At 42.1% G+C, this 26,585-nt stretch overlaps 1 protein-coding gene across 1 annotated transcript in view; it reads left to right on the top strand.

Annotated features, from left to right (window-relative positions):
- VCAN (versican) overlaps positions 1–26,585 on the top strand; it is a 102,333-nt gene that overhangs the window by 61,251 nt on the left and 14,497 nt on the right. Inside the window, exons 8-12 of the mRNA XM_054003224.1 lie at positions 6,875–12,373; positions 14,538–14,651; positions 16,096–16,209; positions 23,720–23,878; positions 25,291–25,373. Coding sequence (XP_053859199.1) covers positions 6,875–12,373; positions 14,538–14,651; positions 16,096–16,209; positions 23,720–23,878; positions 25,291–25,373 — 5,969 coding nt within the window. The remainder of the gene's footprint in view (positions 1–6,874; positions 12,374–14,537; positions 14,652–16,095; positions 16,210–23,719; positions 23,879–25,290; positions 25,374–26,585) is intronic.

Here is a 26,585-nt window from a genome sequence, read left to right as displayed (position 1 = left end):
GCAGGGCTGAGTGAGCCCAGGAGCCCTCTGCAGAGCAGATGTCCACCTAAGTGACATCCACTTTCCACAGGTGCCTCTGGCTATGGCCAGCAGCTCCAGCCTGGGGTCCTGTCTGTAAAAAGGCTGCAGGGCAGGAACATGCCAGAAAGTGATACTCATGGATTTTGCATGAAAACCCCCAAATATGGTAAAGCAGACGGACTGGATAAGTGAATTTCAGTAGGCAAGACTGACCACCCACCTTGAATCACTTTCAACTCCTACCCAGCTGTGCAAAAGTCACTCCTTACAATTACTTTCTTCCAGATGTTTACCTGAATAGTTGAGACTTTTATGCAAGGTAAATTTATATATATGTGTGTAATGTAATGATCTCCTTTGACTCTCAGAGCAATAACAAAACATAAATTTTGATAAAATTTAGAAGGTTAAAAAAACCCCCAAACAATCCAAGCCTCAAATTATTAAAACCTGCCCTGCATCCTTAAGGATTTTTACAGGGAGCCAAAGTTAACAAAATTTTAGAAATATATATGTCCAGCTGGGAAACATTTTAAAGTAAACTAAATAAAACCTTCTGTTTATTTAGAGTGAACAGTAATCAAGACCTGGATTTTACTAGACCCTGTCATGTATACTACTCATGTTAATGTGAGGTAGAAGGATTAAAAGCATCAAAAATTTAATTATTCCTGGACTTTTTTGGGTTTTTTAAAATTTTTTGGCTTAGGTGTGTATAATAGTAGCCATATGTCTTTAATGCCTTAGACCAGCTCCTTGGCAGTATTCCTACTTTTTCCTGAAGAGGAGAAGGGGTATGCCTGGAGCACTGTTGCACTTTGACCATGCTTAGGTGGGATAATGATACTACAAGATGGCACAATTTAGAGGAATTGCATATTCCAAAGGCTGACACTTGGAATTTTGGTTCACCAGGAAATATCTGTTTTTCAAAATATTTTTTTTTTTTTTTTTAATTTAATGAAAAGAACAATATACGTTTAAAAAAACCCCAACAAAATCAAACCTCTTCTGTGAGACAAATCAGTCCAAAAGATGTTATCAGATTTATTTCTGTAAAATTTAATGGTTTTGTCCCAATTTGAATATAGTATCCTAAGGGGAAAGAACATCCTACTTAATAGAAAGATTTGAATTTTTTTTTTTTTTTTTTTGTATTGGGGAGAGCTTTTAAAATCCTTTTTTTATTTCCTCAGCATGCTTTTAAAACAGAATATATTCAATGAAACTGACACATTCCTGTGGAATTGGTTGGGGTTTGGGATTTTTTTTTTTCTTGCTGTAAGAGTTTCAGCAAGCTATGGTCATAAAGCTGCTCAAATCCACGCAGACTGCAGATCAGGTTCCTGGCAGAGCTGAGGTTTAGGGGAGTCAGGGCGTGACATAAAGGTGGTTTAAGTCTTTCCTCATCCTAGAGCCTCTCCCAAAACTGGGTGTGAGGCTTCACTGGTTTTTCAGAGGGCTTGAACTATCCCCACTCTCTCCTGCTTTGAGGACTCCTTGTTGTTTTCCAGGTGAAGCAGAGTGTGGATTTTACCTGTCCATGGGCTCTCTCTGGTGGGTAACCTTTGTGATCCCACCAAGAGCATCCCAGAAATGCGCAGGGGTTTTGAAACAGCTCATTAAAGCCATACATGTGTTTTAACAATGCCTTCATAGAACCATAGAAAATTGAATGGTTTGGGTTGGGATGGAGTTAAAGCCCACCTTGCCATGTCAGGGACACCTCCCACTGTCCCAGGTGCTCCCAGCCCCAGTGTCCAGCCTGGCCTTGGGCACTGCCAGGGATCCAGGGGCAGCCCCAGCTGTGCCAGGGCCTGCCCACCCTGCCAGGGAACAATTCCTGACTGCCAATGTCCCAGCCAGCCCTGCCCTGTGGCAGTGGGAGCCATTCCCTGTGTGCTGTCCCTGCAGCCCTTGGCAATTGTCTCTCTCCATCTTTGCTGCAGCCCCTTCAGGCCCTGCAAGGCCCCCCTGAGCTCAGCCCAAAGCTTCTCCTGCCCGGCTGAGCAATGGCAGCCGTGCCAGCCTTTCCTGCCAGCAGAGCTGCTGCATCCCTCTGCTCATCCTGGAGCCTCCTCTGTGCTCCCTCCAACAGTAACATTTTAATCTTGATAAAACTCTATTGAAGCCAACCCCAAAAAGGTTATGCTTATCAAGTGCAGGAAATAATTTGACTAATGCAGACTCATGACTTTTCATGCAGACCTGTCTTGTGGTTATGGGCTCTTGATGGTGAACGTTAAGGATTTTTTGTTAGTGTCCCATTATGCAGTGAACTACTTTCAAAACAAAGACTCCAAAATGGTTTTAGACTTCTAACTAAAATATCTTTTTTTAATTTCCTATTTAGATGTATTCTTGTCAAAATATTGGGCCTGATTTAAAGCCCACAGAACATTTTATGTAAGTCTCATGGCTTTATCAGACCTCTAGTCCTTCTACAAAAGACTGAACTGCACTACTGCTCACAAAAAACTGAGCATGTGGCTGTGAAGAAATAAGTGGACAAATTGCAGAAGTGTGAAATTCCATTATCTGCAGGATGCCAGATTAGATGTTAAGAGCTCCATTTTGAAAGGAACTTCACAAAACCATAAGTCTTCTAAATGAAATATTTCATGTTTCGAAAGTTTGGAAAACATCACAATATGTTTTCTATTTAATTCCCTATTAGTTCTCCTTCAGATGCTTATCTGATGGATTTTGAGAGAGAAAATGCTTTTTACTGCCTGCCCCCCTCAAAGATAGTCTTGGAAAAGCTCTTTGTAGAATATTAAAAGTCTTCCCAAAAAAAGAAATATTGCTGCGCGTTACACGTTTTTTTGGATGTGTGCAGACGTTATCTCGTGCACCACTAACAGGGAGGCAACTTTTCTGTTTGACCCACTGAAAAACTGACGTGGGTTTGGAACCAGCCGTGATGGATTGGAAGGGCTGTAACTTGAGAATTAATGACACCTTGGTCCGTGGCTCTGTGGTTATGTGCAGTAGCAGGCTAAAATCACCCTGCAGCCAGGGGGATTTCCATTTCTTGCATATAAGAACTGCTACTGAGATAGATGCCTGCTCCTTGCAGGTCATTTAGAACATCTAGATGTATTAAATGGATTAAGAAACACTCCAGGCTGGATATACCTATCCTTTCCATCTCCATTCCAGTGCATACCTCATCACTTCCCTCCAAGAGAGGCTTTGCTGATAAATCTCTCCCAGGACTTGTTTGGGTTGGCACTCTGAGCTGACAACCCTTGGCTTTTTCTCCTTTTTAGCTACTTGTTTTCACTTTCCTTCACTTGGAGCCAGAATAACAAAGCACCTCTTTGAAAAAGGGCTCCATTTGGCTTGTTTTCCGTGAGCTATTGATAAGCAAACTCCTTCCCTTTAAAGTCCTGGTTTCATCTCCTTTTTAGTAGTCTTTGGTCTGTATGTGTTCACCTGCAGCAGGAATGGGTGTGAAATAAGTAGGGGCAGCATAACTCAGTGGCATCTGGGCAGTTTAAAACTAATTCAAGTGTCTGTGCTCCTGCCCTCAGGGTCTAACAAACCAGTTCAACAGATAAAGGCTTTTTCTTGTATATTAATTATTTCTCTAGTATCTATATTTTATGGTAGGTGTTCATCCCAGTGTCTTATACCCAGTTGACAAGGATGTGTGAGCCACATCATTACGTAGATTATTTGCCATCTCAGGGGTTATGGAGTATTTTTCATTGCTCTTAACCATGAGCAACCTGAATGCTAACACAGAATAATCAAACCTGTAGGAAGGAAAAGAATTTCTAATTAAAAACAAAAAATAAAAACCCCAATAAATTACATTCTTTACTATCTCCTGAAAAGCTCGTTATTTTTTTCTTTGAAAAAAAACCAACAAAGCATTAAAAAAAAAAAAAAAAACAAAACCAAAGATACTTATTATTTAATGAAAGAGCCTCCTGAAAGTTTATTATCAGAAATATCATACCTTTTGCTAAGGTTCTTTTATGTGGATTGTTGTGGCAAGTGAGATCTTGAAAAAGCTAACAAAGTAAAAGCAGGGTCTGATAGACATCTCTGCATGTGTAAGAATTTGTATTTGTCTTCTAGGTGAATTTGGAACAGACGTTGTTCACTAAATTTATTGCCCACCATCAATGACTTAGTGTGAGCTACTAATCTGAGGGACGCCCAGGTGTGCACTGCTGCAAAAATTCTGCACTGTTGGTCAGGACTTGTTAGTCATGGTGCCCTCCTACAAATTACAGCCCATCCAGTCCCATCCAGACTTTATTTTTTTTTTTTTTTTAATGTAGAATTTCTGTGCAAAGCTGCATGCTTTGTTTCACAGTCTTAATTGCTGTGTGTGAAATCATAATTAATCTTTATGGCATACCAGGTTGTTTGTGCACATTCCTCCTTCAGCTGTTCACGCAGCACAGGGCATCCTTCCTGGCCATTCAAATTTCTGCGTGTGGTTCTCTGGTTCTGTGTGCGGGTGCAGTTATTTTATACTGAATTTACCAAAAAATCACAAACTCTCAGAGCTCCCTATCAGCTGTGTCTTGCCATTCCTCTCTCACTGACTGAATTCCCATGGGTTTCTGCATGCACAGATTTGAAAGGAAGGTGTGAAATTTGGTCTCAGTTGAAACTTCTGCTTTTATGAAGACATGGTTTCTCAGTATGTGTATTTCTCAGGGTGGCCTTTTGCTGAAATTCATGGATTCTGAAAGGATTGTTATTACACATGCTCCTCAAAGTCATGCTGCCAGTCTTGGAGAGATTACCAGATTCCTGCTTTTCACAAAATTTGAAAGGGAGATCTGGGAGAGCTCAAGTAAATGACTACAGAAAATTTATTCTTCTGCTGCATTGGGCAACCTTTCTAAATATTTCTAATTTACTGGAGAAAAGTATTCATTCTTTACAAGCATTGCATAAAATAACTCCCAACAAGCTCACATGAGGGAGAGAGAAGAAATCTCAGTTCTGTAGCCATCTAATAGAGCTGTCATAGCACATGGTAAACACCAGATTTCTCTGGGCAATGTACAACAGCCAAGCAGGCACAAGGTTAAAAACAACCTTTTTTTTTGGTTGCACTGGGAGCCCTGAGCTTAGTGTTGTACGAACTTGACATTGTAGTTGAAATAAACAATGCTGAAGGTGATTTATTCTCTGTATTCTTCATCTGGAGCTTTAGCAAAGCTGAGATCCAGTAATACTTCATGAGTTTAGCTGTAAACACAGCATGAGATATTAGAACATTAATTCTCAATGGAGTTGCAGTGACCTTTTCAAAACCAAATTGAAGTCAATTTGCACACACAAGCCAGCCCAGGCCAAAGAATCACAAACCTTTCGTAGTGCTTTGTGTCAGTTTAATTTGATTGAATACATTCTTTTCCAGAATGATCACCTGGTGACTCTGTCTCTGAGGGCTCAGTAGTCACAGAGGTTAAATGATCTTCATAGGTAGGGGAATTACTTCAGATTGATGAAGTGCTTTACCTCAAGTTCTCATTGTTTTATGACTTAGATAGTTTAGTTTATGACTTGTAGATAGTTTTAGTGAGGAAGATTTGATTTAAGAGTTGATCTGTGTCACGTAGTGCAGATATTTTTTCAGGAAGCAGTGGTTGCTGACAGTGCTCTAAGGCAGGAGTCCTGTTAATTGGTTCAGATCCTCTCCTGGCAGATGTGGGCAAAGCTCCATTGGCCATTCCAGTTTGTACCAGCAAGAAAGTAATCCCCTCTGGCCAAAATGGTTATAAACATGGATCCAGAAGAAAGAAACACTCATGCAGTAGGATTTCAGCCCACGGTTTCCAATTTCAAGTCAGTTGGCAGTTGGCCAAGCTTGAAATATGGGGCTTTTTTTCTGAGTCAGTTGTAGCCTCTTTTTTTTTTTTTTTTTTTCTTTTTTAATTTCATTTTAATTGGGATAGCTTCTATTGTCTGGAACAGAAGGTTCGAAGTAATGTTTGTGCTGAAAGGGCAAGTTTAAAAAATGTCTATGGAATTTGGGATCATAAATCTTGGAGGAATTCATGCGGCTTTCTGCAGCTAAAATCTTGCCTTCTTAATCTTCTTTCTTCCTCTTTATCTGCCTGGCCACCTAGGAAAAAACTGTGAGAGGTTTGCAACCTGTAGGAGTATGTAAATATTTCAGAGTTAGTGGTAAACAGAAGAAAATTACTGGACTTCAGTCATGTTACCCTCTGAGTGGGAGTTGACCTTTGAATCTGTGATATTTTTTCTTATTTGCTGCATAATGCTTTAAAATTCCAAAAGCAACAACTTTGTAAAGGAAGACTTTATTCGCTGACCTAGGGTCCAAGTCTAGTGAAGATGATTGATGAAGATGTTGTGGTGTTCCTACTAATTTGAATTACTCTACACTAAAAGGAAAAGGGAGATGCAGAGGGAGTTTTTTTACGTCTTATTTTATTTCAGACTTTGCTTTGCTTAGCTTTGTCTAGGTTCAGTTATTGGTGGAGGTTAGTTAGTGTCTAAATCTCTGGAAGCAGTTGCAGCAGCCTGGTCTGAAAAATCCATCTTGTCCATTCCTCATCTTTGCTGAAAATGTAGGAGAAGGTAACTCAGGGATGGGTTTGGGACCAAGGGCACGTGGCAATCAACAGTACTGAATAATCAATGTGTTCAATATGCAGAGAGGCTCCAACTAGAAAGACACACCCCATGGCAGAGTTTAACTTTGTGTCAACAGAAAAACACACTGAGTTTGCAACAAATTGTTGAATTTCAGATTTTTTTGTTTTTTTTTTTTTTTTTCACCTCCAATGGATTGCTTGTACTTCGTGTGTGTACTGTTACTTAGGGATTATGAAAAGCTCTCTTTTTCTTGCAGATCACCCGGTGAATGAATTTTTGGATCTGTTCAATCGCCACATGCTTCCTCATGCAATAGATGAAACCCACATTGATGCAGAGTCAGCTCAGACCGAACCCTGTACTTCAGACTCTGTGCAGGATTCGTCTGAATATATAATACTGGATCCTTTCTTTCCAAACTATGCAGAGTTTGAAGAAGACGAAGACTGTGAAAATACTACTGATGTTACAACTCCTCCAGCTTTGCAGTTCATCAATGGGAAGCAGCAAGTTACGAGTGCACCTAAGAGCACAAAAGCTGAGGAAGCGAGGAGTGACCAAATCGAAAGCGTTGCACATTCCAAAAACGTAACCTTTTCTCAAATCAACGAGACAAACACATTTATAATTAATGAATCTGAAGCTTCTGGTACTATGCAACCAAGCAAAGCTGGAGAAGTAATAGGGGCATTTGAGGTCACACAACCGACTTCAGGGGCTGCAATGTTAGAACCTGTCTATAGTGGGGAGTCTGAAGTTGTTACAACAGATAAATCAATAGCCACCACTTCTTCACACGAGCAGTCTCTGCAAAACAGTAGAGAGACCATGACATGGCAGGGAACTGAGGAGAGCTCTACTAAAGATAACAAAAACCTGTTTTTGATTCCTAGTGAATCCTCTGGAGATGGCTCCACCGAATCTGATCTGTCCACTTCGGTCTTAGAAGTTGTGACAGGGTCAAGAAAGGAAGATGATGAAAAAAGTTCTGGTATAACGTCTTCTCCTGATGCATTTACTGTGGAAAGTTCTGCTGTAACTGCTTCTCTGGAGGCAGTTTTTATTCCTGCTACGGTAGACAACGTTGTAACTGACCTTATTTCAGAAAAGGCAACCCCTGCTCCAGGAAACCATTATAAAACAACTCTTAAACTTAATGCAAATTCCCCTGTTGAAAACATTCTGGAAACAAGTCATACAGCAAAGCCTGAGATGAGTGCTGCTGCTTTTATGGTTCTGGAAGGCTCTGGAGATGTGAAGGATAGCATCACTGTAACTTCAGCTGTGACAGAGGAAATAGCAGTAACAGAAACACTTTCAATGCAAGACATTTCTTTGGGCTCCGGCACAGCACTGCTGAGAGAATTTTCTGTAACTGATTCAGGAATCACCTCTGCTTTGCCCAGAGCCATAAGTACTCCTTATTCTGCTTTTGATCAAAGTCCTCAAGTAACTGCTGCCACCAACTCTGTGTCTGAGCTAATTACGGAAAAAGTGTTTGCCAGTTCTCCTGTAACTGAAAAGAGTATTGATGATGAAAAAGAAATACACACCACTGTTTATGCAGGTCACCAAAATTCAGCTACTGCTACAGAGGAAAATTTGGATTTGAATGAACTTGGGAGCACTACAAGTGAAGTCAGAACTGTAAGTCAAGAGCCACTCAGAAAAACAGTACCAGGTACCGTAAGTTCTGAAATCAAAAAGGTCACCACCATTCCTCTCTTGAGGGAGAAGAAGCTTTTTGTAAATGAAGGATCAGCAGAAGAGCCAGCAGACATATTTTCAGGGGGTTCCGCAAGCAAAGTGGTAAGTATTGGCTCCCCATTTATTGATCCAGGTTCTGGAGACATAGATTTTATCGTTGAGTCTGCTACTGTGACTTCAGTCCCATTAAGAACTGTCACTGAAACACAAACAGAAATGTATGAAGGAAAAATTTTCAGCACAGATGATGCTTCACCAAAGGATGCAACAACAGAATACGAAAAACTTGCAAGAACAGAGGAAGCTGCAGTAACAGTTATGAGTACTGGGCCAGAGAGCTTCACAGAAGGGTCTGGAGTAGAAAGTCAGATGTCCCTGGATATGTTTAGTACCAAAAACCCAGGAGAACCAAAAATGGAAACAAAACCAACCTACACAGCTCCCTCTGACATAATATCTGGTTCCATAAAAGAGATAACATCTCACATTGCACCAGGAATTGAAACTGGAGATTCAAAAATGGGTGAGGCCACATCATCTCCAGGATCTGTGGTCAGTAATAACCCTCATGAGGGCTTGGTGACACATGGTACTGGCAGTATAAGAGCAATAGCTGAATCTACAGGAAGCAAAGATGCAAAATTTGGTTCCTCAACTGCCTCCTTGGGCAAGATCTTCCTGATTGAGCATGGCTCTGGAGAAGAATTCAAAGATGACAGCAGCACCACAAAACTTATGTCTAATGGACCTTCGGAAGAAATACTTGGAGGTCATTTCTCAATTACTGACCAGGGATCTGGAGAACCGGACTCATCCACTGGACCATTAGCAGGAACAGCAGTTGTCCCTACTGGGAGACCAGAAACGTGGGAAAAGGATGACAGACAAGCTGTCAGCACAGCACCTCTGGATCTTGCCTTCACTACAGATCCTGATGAGCAGGTCACAACTTCTGAACAGGAAGTAACCTCCGTGGGGACTGCAGGGGATGTGAGAACTGAGGAGAAAACTGTTGATGAGCTGACAGTGAGAACTTTTTCTACGAAGATTCCTTTGATGGAAGAGATACATTCTGGGGAAGAGGCACCAAGTGGAATTTCACCAAAAGCTACAGAATCTTCTGAAGAAACAACAACAGACCCATTCTTTAAAAGTACACAGACTAGCCATGAACACCTGGGATTTTTAAATGTTCCAACCCTCAGTCCTTATCTGGAAGAAAAGGAATTAGAAACTGAGCCTGTTAAAAAAATACTTTTGCCATTTAATGATGACAGAGTAACTGAGCCTGTAACAGTTGAAAGGAAATACATAAGCTCTCCAGTCACAGTTATAGAACAAGAGGAAGAGCTGGTGCAAAACATTTTCCCTACAAAAGATATTCCCAGAACATTCCTGACACCTAAGGAAGAAGATCTGTCAAGTAACGAGCCCATTGGTGATCCCCTGTTTTCAGGACAGGGGTCAGGAGACGACCTTGCTGTTCTTCCTTCTGTAGTGCCATTTGTTGTCCAAAAAATCGAGAGTACCTCAAGCCCTGAAACTTCTCACCCTGCAGATTTGGGGCCTGAACTTTCCACTGACATGACACAAGACTTTGAGCGAGGAGCCACTCCAGCAAGCGTTGACGTTAATGAAGAAGTCACAAGTGCTGTAGCTGAGCTGCTGCCGGAAACTGGAGACCCATTCCCCACCTCCACGTTCCCCAGTTCCTCAGCTTTAGCAGAAGACAGCTCCAAGAGCTTCATCTCTAAAGAGATTGAAGACACCACACATTATTTTGTTGCAAATGAAGAACCACAGGAAAAGGAAACTGACTATAGGAGCGGAGAGAATGAAACAGATAATACAAGACCCACTTCTAAAGCTATTTCTCAAGAGGAAAATTCACATTTTCTGATTAAAGGTGGCACAACTCCTGTATCTGTTATACTGAATGGAACTCCCAGACGTGAAACAGAGGAATCTCTTGTAACATCAACAACAAAAACGCCAGGCAGAGTATTACCTGAGAGCTCTGGGGAAGGATCTGGCTGGGTTGGTGTTTCAGATTCATCTTCCCCTGATATGTTTACCCATTTCTCAATACCCACCATATCCAAAGTAGAACTAAATGTTTCATCCAGTGTTCCTGAACTTGTTTATCCCAAAGTTACGACCACAGAGGCACCGAGAGATGGGTCACAGACTGCAATCACAGGACTAGTCTCCCTCTTTACAGAAGAAACAGAGGTTTTGGCAAATCCATCTGCTGCTCATCCAAAGCCAGCTTCATCAGAGGAACTAACAAGCGACACTGGGTTATATGAAAAAATTATTCCCATGATTGGTGACAAAAGAAGTGTTATATTGAACGTTTCTGTTTATGGTGACATTACCCTGATTGAGGAACGACTGCAAACCCCGCCAGAAGAAACAACCATTATAGACATGGATCACTCTAAATCAATGCCTGAGGATATAATAAGTGTGCAGACAATGCCAAATCCTGTTACTCAGTCAACATATGGCTATGATGATAGCATGACAGCTGAAGGGGAGAAATATTATTCCACTCCCAGGTTTTCCATAGCCAAAGAAAAGACACTTGGATCTGGTGATAATCTTCCTCTGACTACTTCCAGTCCGCCAAGGAGAGAGTTGGTGACTTCTGGGCACCAACCAACCTCAGGTGACATGGATTTTGGTTCAGGGAATGACATGAATTTTGCAACAGAAACTGTTACCACCATGGAACTCTCTGAACTGGGCATTTTCTTTCCTACAGTGCCATCCCTGGCGAGCCCTCAGGTGCCTCATGAGTCTAAACCTGCTGTAACCAGCCCCACAGAAGACACCTATGAGCCAAGTACTTCAGCAAACAACCAAGTAATAGCAGATCAAAGTGAAACAATCTCTGGCTTTTCTGGGATGGGCCAAGAAGAGCTGGCTGATAATCAGCCTGTGGTTCCTTCCCTCACACCACTTGCAACTGGTGAGCCAGAAAAGGCTTTGACAACTGGCAAGCTTGAGTTGAGTGTTGTCACCACACAGCCTACATCCCAGCTGACAGCTGTGCCACCTACCAAGGGCGCAGGGAATCGTCCCACGGTGTACACCAACACAAAATCAGCATCAGCAGAGTATGAGGAAACAGATCCAGCGAGTTTTTATTCTGTACCTCAAACTCCTAAATCCTCAGTAACTGTTCGTTTGGTAAACAGAGTATCTGAGTACCCTGAGGTAATCATTACGAGCACATCATCATCATCATCATCAAGGGATTCACATCAGTCCAATCATTCATCAGGAGGAATCTTCAAAGAGGTTAGTTCTGATATTACAGCAACATATAAACCACCCACTACTGACCTACTTGACACAACAGAGTCCTCTCTGCTGGAGCTTTCTCCTGAGCCTCTTTCAGACAGCACAAGCACGGAAAGCACTCCTCAGTTTGGTAGGTTTCTAACAGCTGGGACAGAGGAGACAGAAACCCCTGCAACTGATTTAGCTGGTGAGGAAGAAGCTGCTGTTTCTGGAGATTCTCCATCAATACCTGTATTGCCTACTGCTTTTCTGAATTTTGGAGAAAGAGTGAGCACAGATATTCCAAAAGTCAGCACAACAGAAGTCGAAGCTTCCTCAGGGAGAGTCAATAATCCCCACCAAGAGGAAGACAGGACTACTGAGAGACAGAACCCCTGGCTCGTGTCCACAACTGTTTCAGACTCACCCAACAGCATCGAAAGTGAAGGATTTAAACCTGGCCAGGAAGCAGTTACAATGCTAACCTCGCCTTCCCAGCTTTTGGATGGAGGCACAGAAACACAGGCGGCTTTGTTTGGTCAGGGGGAGATCACAACCATCTCTTCTAACATTGCAACATACAGCACTGCCCCTGGAAACAGTCCCTACCAAAACGAGCCATCAACACTGAGCTCTGAGGAGCCAAACACTGTGGAAGCCGTGACTTCATCATTTTCCCTTCCGGAAGTCACGAACGGATCAGATTTCGTGATTGGCACCAGTGTGGGTTCAGTTGAAGGCACGGCAGTGCAAATTCCAGGTAACTTCCCAAATGTGATCCCTGTCGTGTTATGTGTGTTGTGGTACTTGTGGAGGTGTTGCCTGGGCTCTGGTGAGAGGTGTGGCAATCAGAGCTCCGCGTGAAATGACAACGGACCTCGTCACCCTCCGGCTGAGAAATCAGCCTGGTTGTGGCCCCTACAAAGTGGAAGAGGATGGGGAGGGTGCCAAAAAACCCAAGCCCGGTGACTTTCCATCGGTGTTTGCATCGTGGAGCTCTGGATCAGACTGGAGGTAACCAGCCAGTTCTAAAAGACAGGAAGGTAACGCTGGTTGTGGTAGGGAAATCAGCTGGGGTGATTTAATTTGCCAATTTCCAGCAGATCGTTGTATCTGATGGTTTTTCTTGTGAGCGTGGTGATAGTTCTTACACATTTGGTTTCTATGAAGGCTTGTTTTTAACATAACATCTTGCAGTTGACTTAGAAAGCAACAGTGCACATTTTAGGATAAGAATTTTCCGTAAAAATGAACTTCTCTTGACCTACGAGATAGCTTTCAACACAAGAGAAACCAAGACTTTCTTTTCAGCCTGTCTGCAGCTTTAAGTGGTTGATGCACTGTTAGTATCTTAAAAATTACAGAACTTTTTGTTAGACATCATTTGCCACAGTATTTTTTTTTTCCATGATGGTATCAGGAACCATTTCATCAAATACGTGGATGATGCCAGTAGTATCACTTCAAATCATATTTTGTCTAGATACAGCTGAGGAAAGAACTGGACTGGTCTGATTTTATAGGTTTGCTATTATTTTTCCTCAAATAATCCAGCTGGCAATTTGAAAATGTTTACTGTGGAAATATCCAGTCTGTAGAAGGGCAAGCAGACAGCAAACACACAAAATCCACCATTAAAGTGCTTAACAGAGCCCCACATTTGTGACTTTCAGTGAAGCAGTCCTAAAACAAGCACCCTATTAAATGGATGGGATCAGATCCTTTCCAAAACCTCCAAAGTGAAAACCTTAATTACTTAATTACAATCCTAAACTTTTGCACATAGGATTTTCTTCTGGAGGCTGGACCTTCTGCATTCCCATGCCTAGACAGGGAACTTGGTACTGTAAGACGACTTTGCATCTGTAATTTGCAAGAGTAAAATATATTTTTTTCTTTTTTTTCTTTTTTTTTTTCTTTTTTCTTTTTTTTTTTGGTCATAAATCCTAGTCAGATTGTCCTGGGAAAACATGACCAAAAAATCTTAATGCTTCTTTTGCCTCTGATCCTCTGATTTACAGAGCTCTTTTATTCATTTTGTAAGTTTTCAAAGCCAGGGCTTTATTTTTGCATATCAGAAGGGCTGTCTTCAGGATTTCCCTCTCACTGTGAGAAACTAACTCTTAGAAATGGTTTAGTGTGGATTTGTCTGTGTGAGTGAGTGCTCCTAGGCATGAAATCAAATGCAAATATGCAGGTATCTAAACTCAGTGGAAATAAACATCACTGGAAGGCATAAAGCTCTTCAAGCAAATGGTATTTAAACACTAACTCCTGTAACAACTGAGGATTTCACAGCAGGTAAGCTGTCTTATCTTAATGTTCAGTCCAGAGTCAAATGTATTCAGAGCCTTTGTTTGTATTCTTTAAATGTATTTTTAAGGAAGGCAGGTGGGAAGCACACATGTGAGAAAAGAAATAAGACTTTGTGGGGGTTGATTGATTGAATATAAGCAGCCAGTCAGTATGTTCTGTGTACCCTGTCATTCTGCATAAACTAACCCTGTTCAAGAAAAAAGCATTTTCCATTCATTTTGCATATGTTTAACTGTTTTCAGCTATAATTAATTGCCATGTCATGCAAACTAAATCCTCAACAGAGTATCATGACTGCCAAATATAGTACAAATTGCTGTGAAAAAAAAAAAGTAATTCCAAGAGTAATTTACGTTGTTCATAGTAAATGCCATATTGTTGTTAAAGTTGAAAGTAGTGATGCCTGAAGACCAGCTTTTCTGTTTTATAAATCTTATTTTGATTTGAGCTGAGTATGTTAATAGAGTTTCTGTAGCTACAGTAAAGCCTGCACCACCAATGCAGCAACGAAGGAAGATTTTTTTTTTTTTTTCCCCTCCTGAAAAATCAAAAATACACCATTTCCTTGAAACCTGGGTGTCAAATTCCTTTTCCTACTTGTTCAACAGGCCAAGACCCGTGCAAGAGCAGCCCCTGCCTCAATGGTGGTACCTGCTACCCACGTGGTTCCTTCTACATCTGTACCTGCCTGCCAGGTTTCAACGGGGAGCAGTGTGAATTAGGTAAACTGGTGCTGATGAACTCGAATTTAAAGCTCTTGTACGTAGAGATCTGGTGTTCTTTAAAGCTGAAGGCTGCATGGACATTTGGAAAATCCTACACCGAGGCCTGACTTTGGGACAATGAAATGGAGAGTTCCCCGTTGTCTCTCCTCTTTTCCCTCTCCCCATAAAGTGCACAGATTGGTGCCCACACACAGGGGTTAAGGGAACTGTAAATGAACTGCAGGAGCTGGATTCTACAGCACTGAATTAAAAAACACACCAAATTTAAAAAAAAAATAGACATTAATATTTGGGATACTTCCCTAAGAGCTTCCCATAGTTACTTGAAAGGTTGGTAAGATAAAATATTCCAAACTGTGAATGGGAAGGTGCGAACTGAACAAAAACTTGAATTTTTTTGCAGGAAATTTTAGATATTATCATAATCATATGCATCTTTGGTACAAATTAGTATTTTGGTAGCAATTTCAGCTGAGGAACCTCTTCCAGTTGCCTGTGACATCTTTGCACCTCCTGTAACTGTAGATTTCAAAAGACTCACCTATGTGGTTCAGAATAACCAATTTTCCTTCCAGAAAGCCAGCCAAAGAATGATGAAATGACTGGAACAAGTAAGACCTAGCATAAAATTTGACCAGAGCATATATTAAAATAGAAATATATATATTTTTAAGCCTTCTACATGATGCAGCAATTATTCCTAGTTGGATGTTTGTTTGTTTGTAGATATGTCCAGCTTCTCTCTTATTTTTTAATGAGTGAACCACAACCAGCAGTTCATTTTTGAATGGAGATGTTTGCAAAGTCTGTGTTGAAGTTTACATTGTTTCAGAGGAAAAGCATTCTTTAGGAAACTTAAGATAATCTTTATGAAAAGACACACTAGCTTATAACCTGTGCAAAAGCATCCCATCCTGAAAATAATTACATAAAATGAAATTGTGCTCCAATTTAGAAGGTGAAGACAAGGTATTTTAGCAGCTAGAGGAGGCAGGGACAGACACGTTATTTGTTTACTGTGCAAGACCATAAGTGCTATGATGTTTTGTCCTTATCTCTATAAGATTAGACAAGAAAGAAATGAGAAATGCAAACCAAGGAGATTCCAGAGCCTGCTGCTCTGCAGACTGAAATTAGCAGTCTGTTTAATGCTACATGATAAGATTTCCAATATTTGAGTTTCGTGAAGATATTCGAGGTCCCTGGTGGTTAATGGGAATTTTTGTTGTGCCGGGGCCACACACACAAGTCAGATTTTTCCACCAGGAGAAGGCTGCATGGCATTCCTCTTTCTCATCCACACAGCCACCCCTGGGATCTTTTGCAATACTTCCTCCTTCTGCTCTGAGCTGGTCCCAGTCACCAGCCTGACTAAGGCTGCAGAGCATTTCCCTCCTGGGAGTTGGGTGGGTGATGAAACCACTTTTATTTTCTGCTGCAGATATCGATGAGTGCCAGTCCAACCCGTGCCGGAACGGAGCCACGTGCATTGACAGCCTCAACACCTTCACCTGCCTGTGCCTGCCCAGCTACATTGGGGCTCTCTGTGAGCAAGGTAAGGGCTGTTCCCTCACCTGTGCTGCTGGACACCCATTTCCAGCCCAAAATCCTTCTGGAGTAACAGGGCAAGGCCTCCTAAAAATGAGAAGGTGGAAGAAACCAACAAAAATCTGCGGGAAGGCACTCGTGGTGAGGAGAGCTCCTAATTTTCATTAGACTTCCCTGACTTGTGGTTCAGGGTTTTTTCCCGTCTCTCACTTTGTACAATCCACATGCTAACATGAGTGGAAGCCATGTGCAAAATATAAACTGATAGATGGGGCAATTTCTGTGTCAAAACAACAGCTCTCAGGTGTTGCTTTTCAGCAACAGTTTTCAGGTTTTGCTTATGCTGCCTTAAACTGCTGGGAAGACACATAACGAGGCTCTCTCATTACTGTAGTGATGCTTAATGAGTGGGAGCAGTGTTACTTTGTGGAGTTTCTCTCTTAAAAAATTACATGTGGTGTGACAGAACCCATCACCTCCAAAAAGCATCAGTGAGATGTAGGAATAATTTAGTGAATAGGACAGATTACATATTCCTCCACTGGAGACCAGAGGTTTGACAGCTTCATCCTACAATTTTCAAAATTATTTGTTCTGGGATTATTGTAGGAAAAGTAGGTGCAGGATTATCATTACAAGGAGATTGTAAAAGGCTTTCTAAGCTGGACAGCTGAAATAAGATTGAATGAAGTGCCTGTAGTTAGAAAATTGCCTGCAAGAAACTCCACAGCATTTACAGGAAACATTTGCAGTGCAAGATTCTTACTCAATATGTGGGAGGAGGACTAGGGTAGCAACATTTGTTCTGTCAATAAAATTAATGAAGGCATTTCCGTGGGAAAAAGAAATGAAAAATAAATGGTGCTTGCTAAACTTATGAAAATATTTTTTTCCTTTTCCTTCAGCTGAATGATTTTGGTCACAGGTGAATGAACTAAACCTTTGGATTTGTTCAATTAATGTTGTGTATTTTCATGTTTGCTTCTCAGCTTCAGTGAAGAGTGGTTTGCAAACTCTTCCAGCTCAACCTGTAGAGATGGGTTTGTTAGAGATGAAAAATCTCAAGAGCTGATCAGCTCCAGCATTTTTACTGTTTAACCTTTTCAGCAGTCTGGCTAACCTTGTAACTTGAGAAGGCTTTCTGAATCTTGCCTCCCAAATTAAAAATTGACAATGTTTTCACACCAAAAGAAATAAATGTTCTCACTCCCTTCCTCCTCCCCTTCATTCCAGCAAATCCATAGCAGTGAGTGGCTCTGAGTGCCATGGTAGCTTTAAGCTGCTTTTTATGACCAACCTGAGAGTGCATTTTAGGTGGTTAATGGGAACATTTCCTAGTTTGTCAATCAGAACCAGAGCTGTGCTCTCTCAGTTTTGGAATTTAAATTTCCTCCACTTAAAGTCCTGCAGTGGTTTGGGACTTGGGAACAGGTTTCAGTGCCAAATTTCCACTCCACCAGACAAAATAAAACTGTGTTGGCGATTCAGACATGGTTGTCTGGCAAGCAGGCTTTATTTCAAGGCATCAGTCCTGACCTCACTAGATTTAAAGACCAGCCAGGACGACAGAATGTGCACCTTGGTGCCACAGGAAAGGTGGAGCTCAGCACACCGAGATTATATTTCATTACTTCTTTTCTTTTTTTTTTTTTTTTTCTTTTTTTTTTAATTTCAAATATACTATTCATTTCAGAAAGCTTAAAAAAAAAAAAAAAAAAAAGCCACAGGCTGAAGGGATTTCTTAGGCACAGTGCTGAGCATTCAAAGTGCCGTGGGAGGGAAGGGGAGCAGGGAGCATGCACTGCCTTTGGAAATGAGGCTCAGAGTAGGAGGTCACCACATCTGCACCCACTGCACTGGTGCAGAAGGAAAAGCAGAGCTCAGAATTTCACCCAAATGCCCCCGTGGGACTGCTCTGGACTAAGGGATCTTCGACAGGGGTATCATGCTTGTGTCAGCGTTTGGAGGGGACGTGACCAGAGGACAGCACAGCTGCACGCCAGGGAGCTCTGGCAGGTGGTGAAGTTAAAGGAACCTTCTGGGTGATCTAATCCAGGCTGAGGCAAATCAGTCCTGAGACTCAGGGAGCTGGAGCTGGCTCCCTGACAGCCCTTCCTCTTGCCAGGTGGAAAGAGTTCAGCAATCTGAGCCCGGGAACATCTTCCTGAAGCGAGCTGAATTTGTCAGATGTTAGAAATAGTGCAGCTGAAAGTTCCCTCAAAAGTTTGCCTTTAGACTAGATTGTTAGCTCAGTTAAGACAGTATCACTTCTGGTGCAGGTGGGATTAAAAGGGACAATATCCTCTTGTGCCCACCACCTTTGCCTTTTTTCAAAGGAAAGATGCATATTCTGCTTGTCACTTTCTGACATTTGAACATCGCCCCTTAAAAATTCATAAATATCCCCAAGACATGTTCCCAAAGAGTGACAGGAGATCACAGTAAATCTTGGTGTGAGTTTTATTCTGGGAGAGCCATCAGTCTTTCCATTGTCATCCCTCTGTGAAAAGCCCCTATGACAACTCTCAGGAAATGGTAGAGACTTGCAATTTGAACCACAATTTTAAGGGTGAGACTTGCAATTTGAACCACAATTTTAAGGGTGAGTTCTTACGAGAACTGGATGAACACCTCTGTGGATTTTCCTCTTCCTTCCTTGGCTGGCTAGAGTTTCCTTTTCTTTTTCTCCTTTTTCTGCTCTAGCTGGTGTCTACCTGCTCTCAAGGAATACTTTAAGCCTAAGGTTTGGCTTGCTTGCAGCTGGACATGTGTGCAAAAATGGCACATGTGTGTTTGTAACAGAATGCGCCTCCTTGGGATAATTCACCCAGCTGCTCTCTTCCAGGTTCTGAAAACAAAACCACTGTGGGTTTTAACCACCCTATCAGGAGTCATGTGCTCTTATAACCCAAGTTCATTGTTTCAATGTCTGCAATTACTCCAGTCTCATTTAATTCACCTTGTTCCCAGGGCTTGGTTGGTTGGGGTTGAAGTAGCTGAGAATGGCTCAGGGAAAAGGTGCTTTCTGGAAACAGATGGTCTCTTACTGATATCTAGCACCTGAAAAGGGATTATTTTTGATATTTACTAGAGATATGGGTTTCTCCTCGAGATGTGTGGGCTAAGTGGCCTCCAGCATTTTCTCATTAGCTGAAGGCAGACAGTCACTGATAAAATTCACAGCTGAGTAAGACTCTCATTATGTTCTGGTACCTGTGTCAATCTTTATTTCCTTTAAGCCTCTTCTGGAATGTCTTTAAAGACAATGGACCTATTGACAGCAGGATTGAAAAAACAGTCCCTATGTATCAAACCTACCAAGAACTCTGTTTTTAATGCACTGGTAAGGGATGTGGTTACACACGTTCAACTGCACTTACAGAGAACAGAAGCTGTGAGAGTAACTCCCTGCACACACCACTGGGAACCCCTGTAAATTGTCATAAACCCTTGACAAGTTTTAAAACACCATAAATGTGGTGAGCAGTGTTTCAGTCCTTCCATCACATGCTGGAATAAGGTTACAGAAGTCTGTGACTGGGTACACAATGAATGTGAAGTGTTGCATTCAGTAAGTGCTTGCACCTACTCTGCTCACCGTGGTTGGGTCAGAAAACTTACCTGCAATTAGTGTCTACTGGTTCAGTAAGGGCACTGAAAATTTATACCCATATGGAACCCTTTTACCTTTTTGTCACCCTTTCAGCTTTCATCACTGAGTAAAGGTTGCACACTGAGGACAAAGCTCTGCAAAGATGAAACTGTCTCCACAGTTTTACTTGCCTGGTTTGCATTTTTCATCCTCTACCATCTCGGATCTTCCTTTCCCCTATATGTTTTTTCCCCCTCTTCTTGTCAACCTCTCCTCCGAAAAAAACCCAAACCAACCCCCAAAAATGCCAACACCAACAAACATCAAAAGCAAAATCCCTCAAAAAACAAACCCCAGAATCCCCAACCACTCCCCTAACCCCAGACAAAAAATCCTCTTTTCCAGCATCTAAAAACTTCATGTATTTTATAGCCATCAGTTTGGGTTTGTTTTGTGTTTTGGGTGGTAGGTTTTTTTTGTTTGTTTGTTTGTTTTTTGGTTTTTTTGGGGTTTTTTTTGGGTTTTTTTAAGATTTGGGATACACACAGGTGCAGAAGTTACTTAACTTTTTCCTTTTTTAGTGTTTGGCACCTTTTGCTTGGAGAAGAGAAACTGTGTGATGTTCTGTAAAAAGAGAAATTGTGCTATAATTCATGCTCAGGCCATTATATCTAACTTAGTAAACACAGTCCTCTCAGTTTTTTTATTTTCAAGACCCTTTGCCTGCCCAATGTACCTTTCAGCAGATTTTTCTCAAATCCTTCACTTCTTCCCTAGCAGAGGCCAGGGAAGGTTTGATTAGAATAGCCTGGAAATCCTCTCTGGCCACGTTTTTCTCAGCTCCTTGTTATTATCTGGCTTGTTTCCTGTGGGACAAAGGAGTCCCTGAACAAGATAAATAATAAAATCTTAAGTGCTTTCACAAAGGACATAGGTCTGTTAGTCAGCCTTGTGTGGTTTAACAAATGTTCTAGAAAGCCCAAGGCAGACTAAACTTTAAAAATTACCTAGATGCCAGAGATTAAAGCTGTGTCTGCAGCCTGCACCTCACACAGAATACAAAGAGGGAAGAGATAAAAAAACTAACAATTTGGTTATGTAGATTACATTCCTTTTTTCATAGCTGGGATGACTCAAGGCACAAGCAGTTTTCTACAGTTCAACTTCCAGAAAATAGAAGGGACATAATCAGTGTAAGCTTGATTATGTCTTTGCATTTGGTACATTTATGTCAATACTGATGACTTTTGGGAAACTATTTTGATATCAGACTCCTAAGACAATGACTACATTATTAGTGTCAGAGAAATTCTGATAAGCCTCTGACATGGCTTAGCCACATTTTGTTTGCACTTTGAAATCCATTTATGTACATGTAAAATCTAGTTTGTGTCGGGGGGGATTTAAACCCTTTTTTTCAAAAAATAAGACAATTTGGTGTGTCAGGATGGAAATGGCCTCTTCCTGCTGTGAATTAAGAACCTGTACTGTGAAAAACTGTTTTTTAGGTGGTGGTAGCAGCTCAAACCTAAGTAATCCCTTATTTAAGGTATTTGCAGCCATCAGCCCTTGGCATGTAGTGCAATAATTGGCTGTTTCTGTACTCAGGCAAAAAGAGTCTTTTTTAGCCAAAGCGTGTTATTGACCACTGACTGCATTGACTTACTGAAAATGCAAAATCCAGTTTCCAGCCCAGAACACCTCCATAACTCTGGAAAGGCTGGAACAGTTGGCTCCAGACCCCGTTTTGCTCAGGGGTCTGATAAAATTTGGTGGGAAGTGGCTGATTCCTGGTGGGGTGGGTGGGGTGGGGGAGGCCAGGCCTTGTGTTTCTGTTCCTCAGCATCCTGAAGCCCCCCAGGGTGAGCCATCCCATGCTGAGATGGCTGTGGCTGAAACACTCTGTAATCTTGTGCTGAAATGTCATTTATGATACCATTGCATCTCTCATGGCTCGAAACTCCCTGCCTTACCCCCTGTTGTTTCTCCCACTCCTCCCTAAAACTCCCTCTTATCACTGGCAGGTCCTTCCCATCCTCAAGCACAGCTCAGACATCACACATTCAGACATCACACTTGTTTTGCCCATCTTATTAATGCTGATTTTTTTTTTTCCTGTGATTCACCCCTGCAAAACCAAACTTGGAACTGAAACTCTTGGGTTTTTTTTGCCATCTATTCTGTTTACAGCTGCCTAACCTTGACAGAATAATTAACGTCAAATACACGGGTTGTTCCTGTTCCAAGGCCTGTGTTTATTTCTCTTTGAGCTGAAAGGACATAGTGGCTGATGTGAACCCTCTCTGTTGAAGCATTCTTATCAGCACCATGCCTCATGCAAGCACAGACAAAGTGCAATTTCATTACTTTGTACTTCAGCTTTGCAAACCTCTTAACAAATTTATGCCTAAAGTTGACTTCATCAAGGGAGATGGGCTTTGGGGGAGGATTTGGAGGCATGAGCTCAGAAAGATAATATTGGAGCTTTGCTTCTGCGGACTGAACAATCACAATAATTTCCCTTCATACAATTTTCAGTTACCAGTCTCTTCCAAACTTTAATTAGTACAGTGACTTGAAGTACCATTTGTCCTTGCAAGTGAAAATTCCCATCCCCACATACATGCTCAGAAAACTAATTAAATGTACGTTCACTGCAGTCCAACACCCAGGCATTTCATCCATCCAGGGTTGTGGATGAAGATATCCTCCTGAAATTGCCCAGATTCAACTTAATTCAATCAGTGGAAACCCACAAAGTTTCCAGTTGCAGTTATATGTCTTAGATAAGTAATAGTCTTGCAGTTTGTGCTGGAAATGGGTAAACAGAACTGCCTGAAGGTGAGGTCTCAAGGATGGCTGTACTGAGACCGGGTAAGCAGAACTACCTGAAAATGAGGTTCACATGATGAGTGTTTGATTTTGCATACCTTGTCAGATATGGCTTTTTCTTGAAGCCACAGAAAATCCACTGGCATGCCTGGGTTTGATGCACTGACCAAATGTGCCTCATTTTGCTCCATTGATCAAATGTGTCTGCTTTTGGTGCATTAACCAAACGTGCTTGGTTTTGGTGCATTGACCAAATGTTCCTGGTTTTGGTGCACTGACCAAATGTGCTTCATTTTGGTCCATTGACCAAATGTGCCTGGTTTTGGTGCATTGACCAAACATTCCTGGTTTTGGTTGCTTGATCAAACGTGTCTGGTTTTGGTACATTGGCCACATGTGCCTCAGTTTGCTCCATTGATCAAATGTGTCTCATTTTGGTGCGTTAACCAAACGTTCCTGGTTTTGGTGCATTGACCAAACGTTCCTGGTTTTGGTGCGTTGATCAAACATGTCTGGTTTTGGTCCATTGGCCAAAGGTGCCTGGTTTTGGTACACTGGCCAAATGTTCCTGGTTTTTGGTGTGTTGACCAAACGTTCCTGGTTTTGGTGCACTGACCAAATGTGCTTCATTTTGGTGCACTGACCAAATGTGCCTCATTTTGCTCCATTGATCAAATGTGTCTCATTTTGGTGCGTTAACCAAACGTGCCTGGTTTTGGTGCACTGACCAAATGTGCCTAATTTTGGTCCATTGATCAAATATGCCTGGTTTTGGTCCATTGGCCAAAGGTGCCTGGTTTTGGTACACTGGCCAAATGTTCCTGGTTTTTGGTGTGTTGACCAAACATGCCTGGTTTTGGTGCACTGACCAAATGTGCCTAATTTTGGTCCATTGACCAAATGTGCCTGGTTTTGGTGCATTGACCAAACGGTCCTGGTTTTGGTGCATTGATCAAACATTCCTGGTTTTGGTGCGTTGATCAAACATGCCTGGTTTTGGTACATTGGCCAAATGTGCCTGGTTTTGGTGCACTGACCAAATGCTCCTGGTTTTTGTGCGCTGACAGGGATGTGCTTTGCCTGTTTTCTGCAGACACGGAGACCTGCGACTACGGCTGGCACAAGTTCCAGGGGCAGTGCTACAAGTACTTCGCGCACCGGCGCACGTGGGACACGGCGGAGCGGGAGTGCCGCCTGCAGGGAGCACACCTGACCAGCATCCTGTCCCACGAGGAGCAGATCTTCGTCAACCGTGCGTGTCCACGGGGCTCCTCTGCCTCACATCTCGGGTGCCACCACACCAGGGAGATCTGGAGGGGTCAGGGAGTGTCCAAAGGAGGGGCGTGGAGATGGGGAAGGGTCTAGACAGGAGCTGAGGTCACTTGGACGGCTCAGATGGGGAAGAGGAGACTGAGGTCAGACCTCATTGTGGTGTCCAACAGCCTCTGAGAGGCATCTCTGATCTCTGCTCCCTGTGACAGGGACAGAACCTGAGGGAATGGCCTGAAGTTGTGTCAGGGCAGCTTTAGGTTGGATTTTAGGGAAAGGTTCTTCCCCCAGAGGGTGCTGGGCGCTGCCCGGGCTCCCATGGGAATGAGCAAGGCCCCAGGGCTCTAGATTTCTGAATAAAACAAAAGGATTTTCCTTTAATTTTGCCCGTGTGGTGTTGGAAAAATGTCTGATGATTGGTGGATTCGGTTCTGCAAAAGAGCTATTTAACAAATTTAAAACACACAGCGCTCTGTTCAAGCGCATTTGAGGCGAAGCCTTTGCTCCAGGAAGCAAAGGCAAAGCCTTTGCTGCCAGAGCTCGAGAAGCATTTAGAAAATTCTCTCAGGGATGTACAGGGTGGGATTGTTGGGGTGCCTGTGCAGGGCAAGGGGCTGGACTGATGATCCCTGTGGGGTCCCATCCAGCTCAGCATATTTTGTGACTCTAAACAAGAGAGATCGTTGAGGGTTCAGAGATGGTGAGATCTCCTCCTGACCACTCAGCTTTTACATCTCCAACTTAAAACATGCTTTAAAATGTTAAATAAAGGCACACTTTGTGTTGAAATTATTTACTTCTGCAGTTAATACAAGTTCTCTATCACTATCAAGTTAATATCACTATTTGTTAAATAGAAAATACTTTTTGTGGAGAGGGATGAGAACAAAATCTTTTGTTATGGCATTGAAACTTTTTGAAACATTTTGTTTTCTGCAGACTTAAGGTATTTTGCGCATATGACATCAAGCCAGTGCCACCATATATCATATAAAGAAATAGCTACTGTGTTGTATTGTAAAATTTAGACAACACTGGTCACAGCTTAACCAAAACTTGAAAAATGTGGATTAGAATATGTGATTTTAAATTTTTTTCTTTTCTTCCCATCATATGCTCTCAGGTAGGAAATTAATTCTCTTTGCCTTGGTAGATATCACTGGGAGTGAAGAGACAGGGTCGTTTAAAACTCTTATATGATAATCTGCTTTTTTATACACATCCCAAATTGAAACCAAAAAAGCTGAAAAAGAGCCTCTAAACCAGTCTTTAGCACAAAGATCAGAAGAATCTTAAGAACAGGATGTCTGATTCACTCAGCATAAAATTATTTTCTTTGGTGAAATCTCTTCCATTTATGGGAAGGTTAATAAAAATGCCCTTCTGGTTCCCTAGGTATTGGCCATGACTACCAGTGGATTGGCCTCAATGACAAGATGTTTGAGCGTGACTTCCGCTGGACTGATGGTAGCCCACTGGTAAGATGCCTTTGAGTTGAAATCACTCACTCATTCTCTTTTTCTGGTGGCTTATCAAAATCCCACTAGCAACGAGGGAAGCTGCATTTAAAAACAAACAAAAAAAAACCCAGCCAAACTCCCCCCCCCCCCCCCCCCCCGTCACTAAATATGGACCCAAAAAAACACTCAGTAAATTCATTTTGGGATACCTAATATTTTGTGGTTTAGCTCTAAGGTCTCGTTCTTAGTTCCTGTTATTGTATGTGTGGGAACTCTCTAAGGTTTCAAATAGAAATGCTCAAAAAGCTGAGACTGTGGTAATTTAAGGGTCTCTGCTGGGGCTGGTTTGTGATCTTCTTGCCTTGCTCAAGGCCGTGTGTGGCAATTCTCCTCACTGACCAGGATGCATTTTTGGGTGATGATCTGGCGTTGAAGCTCTTGCCTTTGCTGGGTCTCTGGGGTGCACAGAGGAGCCTCACAAGTATTTCTGGAGCCTGCTCTGTGGGGCAGCTCTGCAGCAGCTGTCCTTAGCTGGTTCAGGAGGACTGTAACCCATAATTCAGCCATAAAATTTCAAGATGCTCTTGATACCTCCTGACTTAAAACAAAAAGGAAAAGCAGCAGAAGGAGAGGGAAAACATCTTCACCCACCATCAACGAACCTAAATCAAAGAGCTGATGGACATAGGAAATGATCAAACCCCTCCCCATTTTAAATAATCTCTTCTGTAGGAGGAACAAGTGATTTATTTGCTGTTGAGCACCCAGTGAACAACATTACATTAAGAAAAAGCCCAAACTGGTTATTATTTTCCCTTCCAGTAGTGAACTTTTAGATCAGAGAGCATCTGGACACACCTGTTGTTGCTGCAGACCATGTTGCTGCAGCTGGTGTAGAAAGACACCTGGGGCAAGGCAGGCTTCACTTACTGCCACTTCATGTAAACAACCAGAGCCTAAAAGTGCTCTGAAATGGTTTATAAACGAGACATTTCTTGGGGACATGGCTGTGTGAGGCAGAGTGACAGCAAAGAGGGGTGGGGAATGGTGGTGAAGCTTTCTGTTGCCTCTCTTGTGGCTCAGGGCATCTGGGGTGGTACCAAGGCACCCACTGGTGATCCCAGACACCAGGTGTAAAATAAATATATATATAAGATAACATATAATGCTTATATATTCCAAAAACAGAGTTGTTGTGCCACTGATTAATCACCCTGGTCTAGTGTAAGG

This window comes from Vidua macroura, chromosome Z, assembly GCF_024509145.1.
Source record: "Vidua macroura isolate BioBank_ID:100142 chromosome Z, ASM2450914v1, whole genome shotgun sequence".
In the NCBI taxonomy this organism is placed as follows: domain Eukaryota; kingdom Metazoa; phylum Chordata; class Aves; order Passeriformes; family Viduidae; genus Vidua; species Vidua macroura.
Note: the sequence above shows the minus strand (reverse complement) of the source record. Positions and strands in the feature narration are given on the sequence as shown.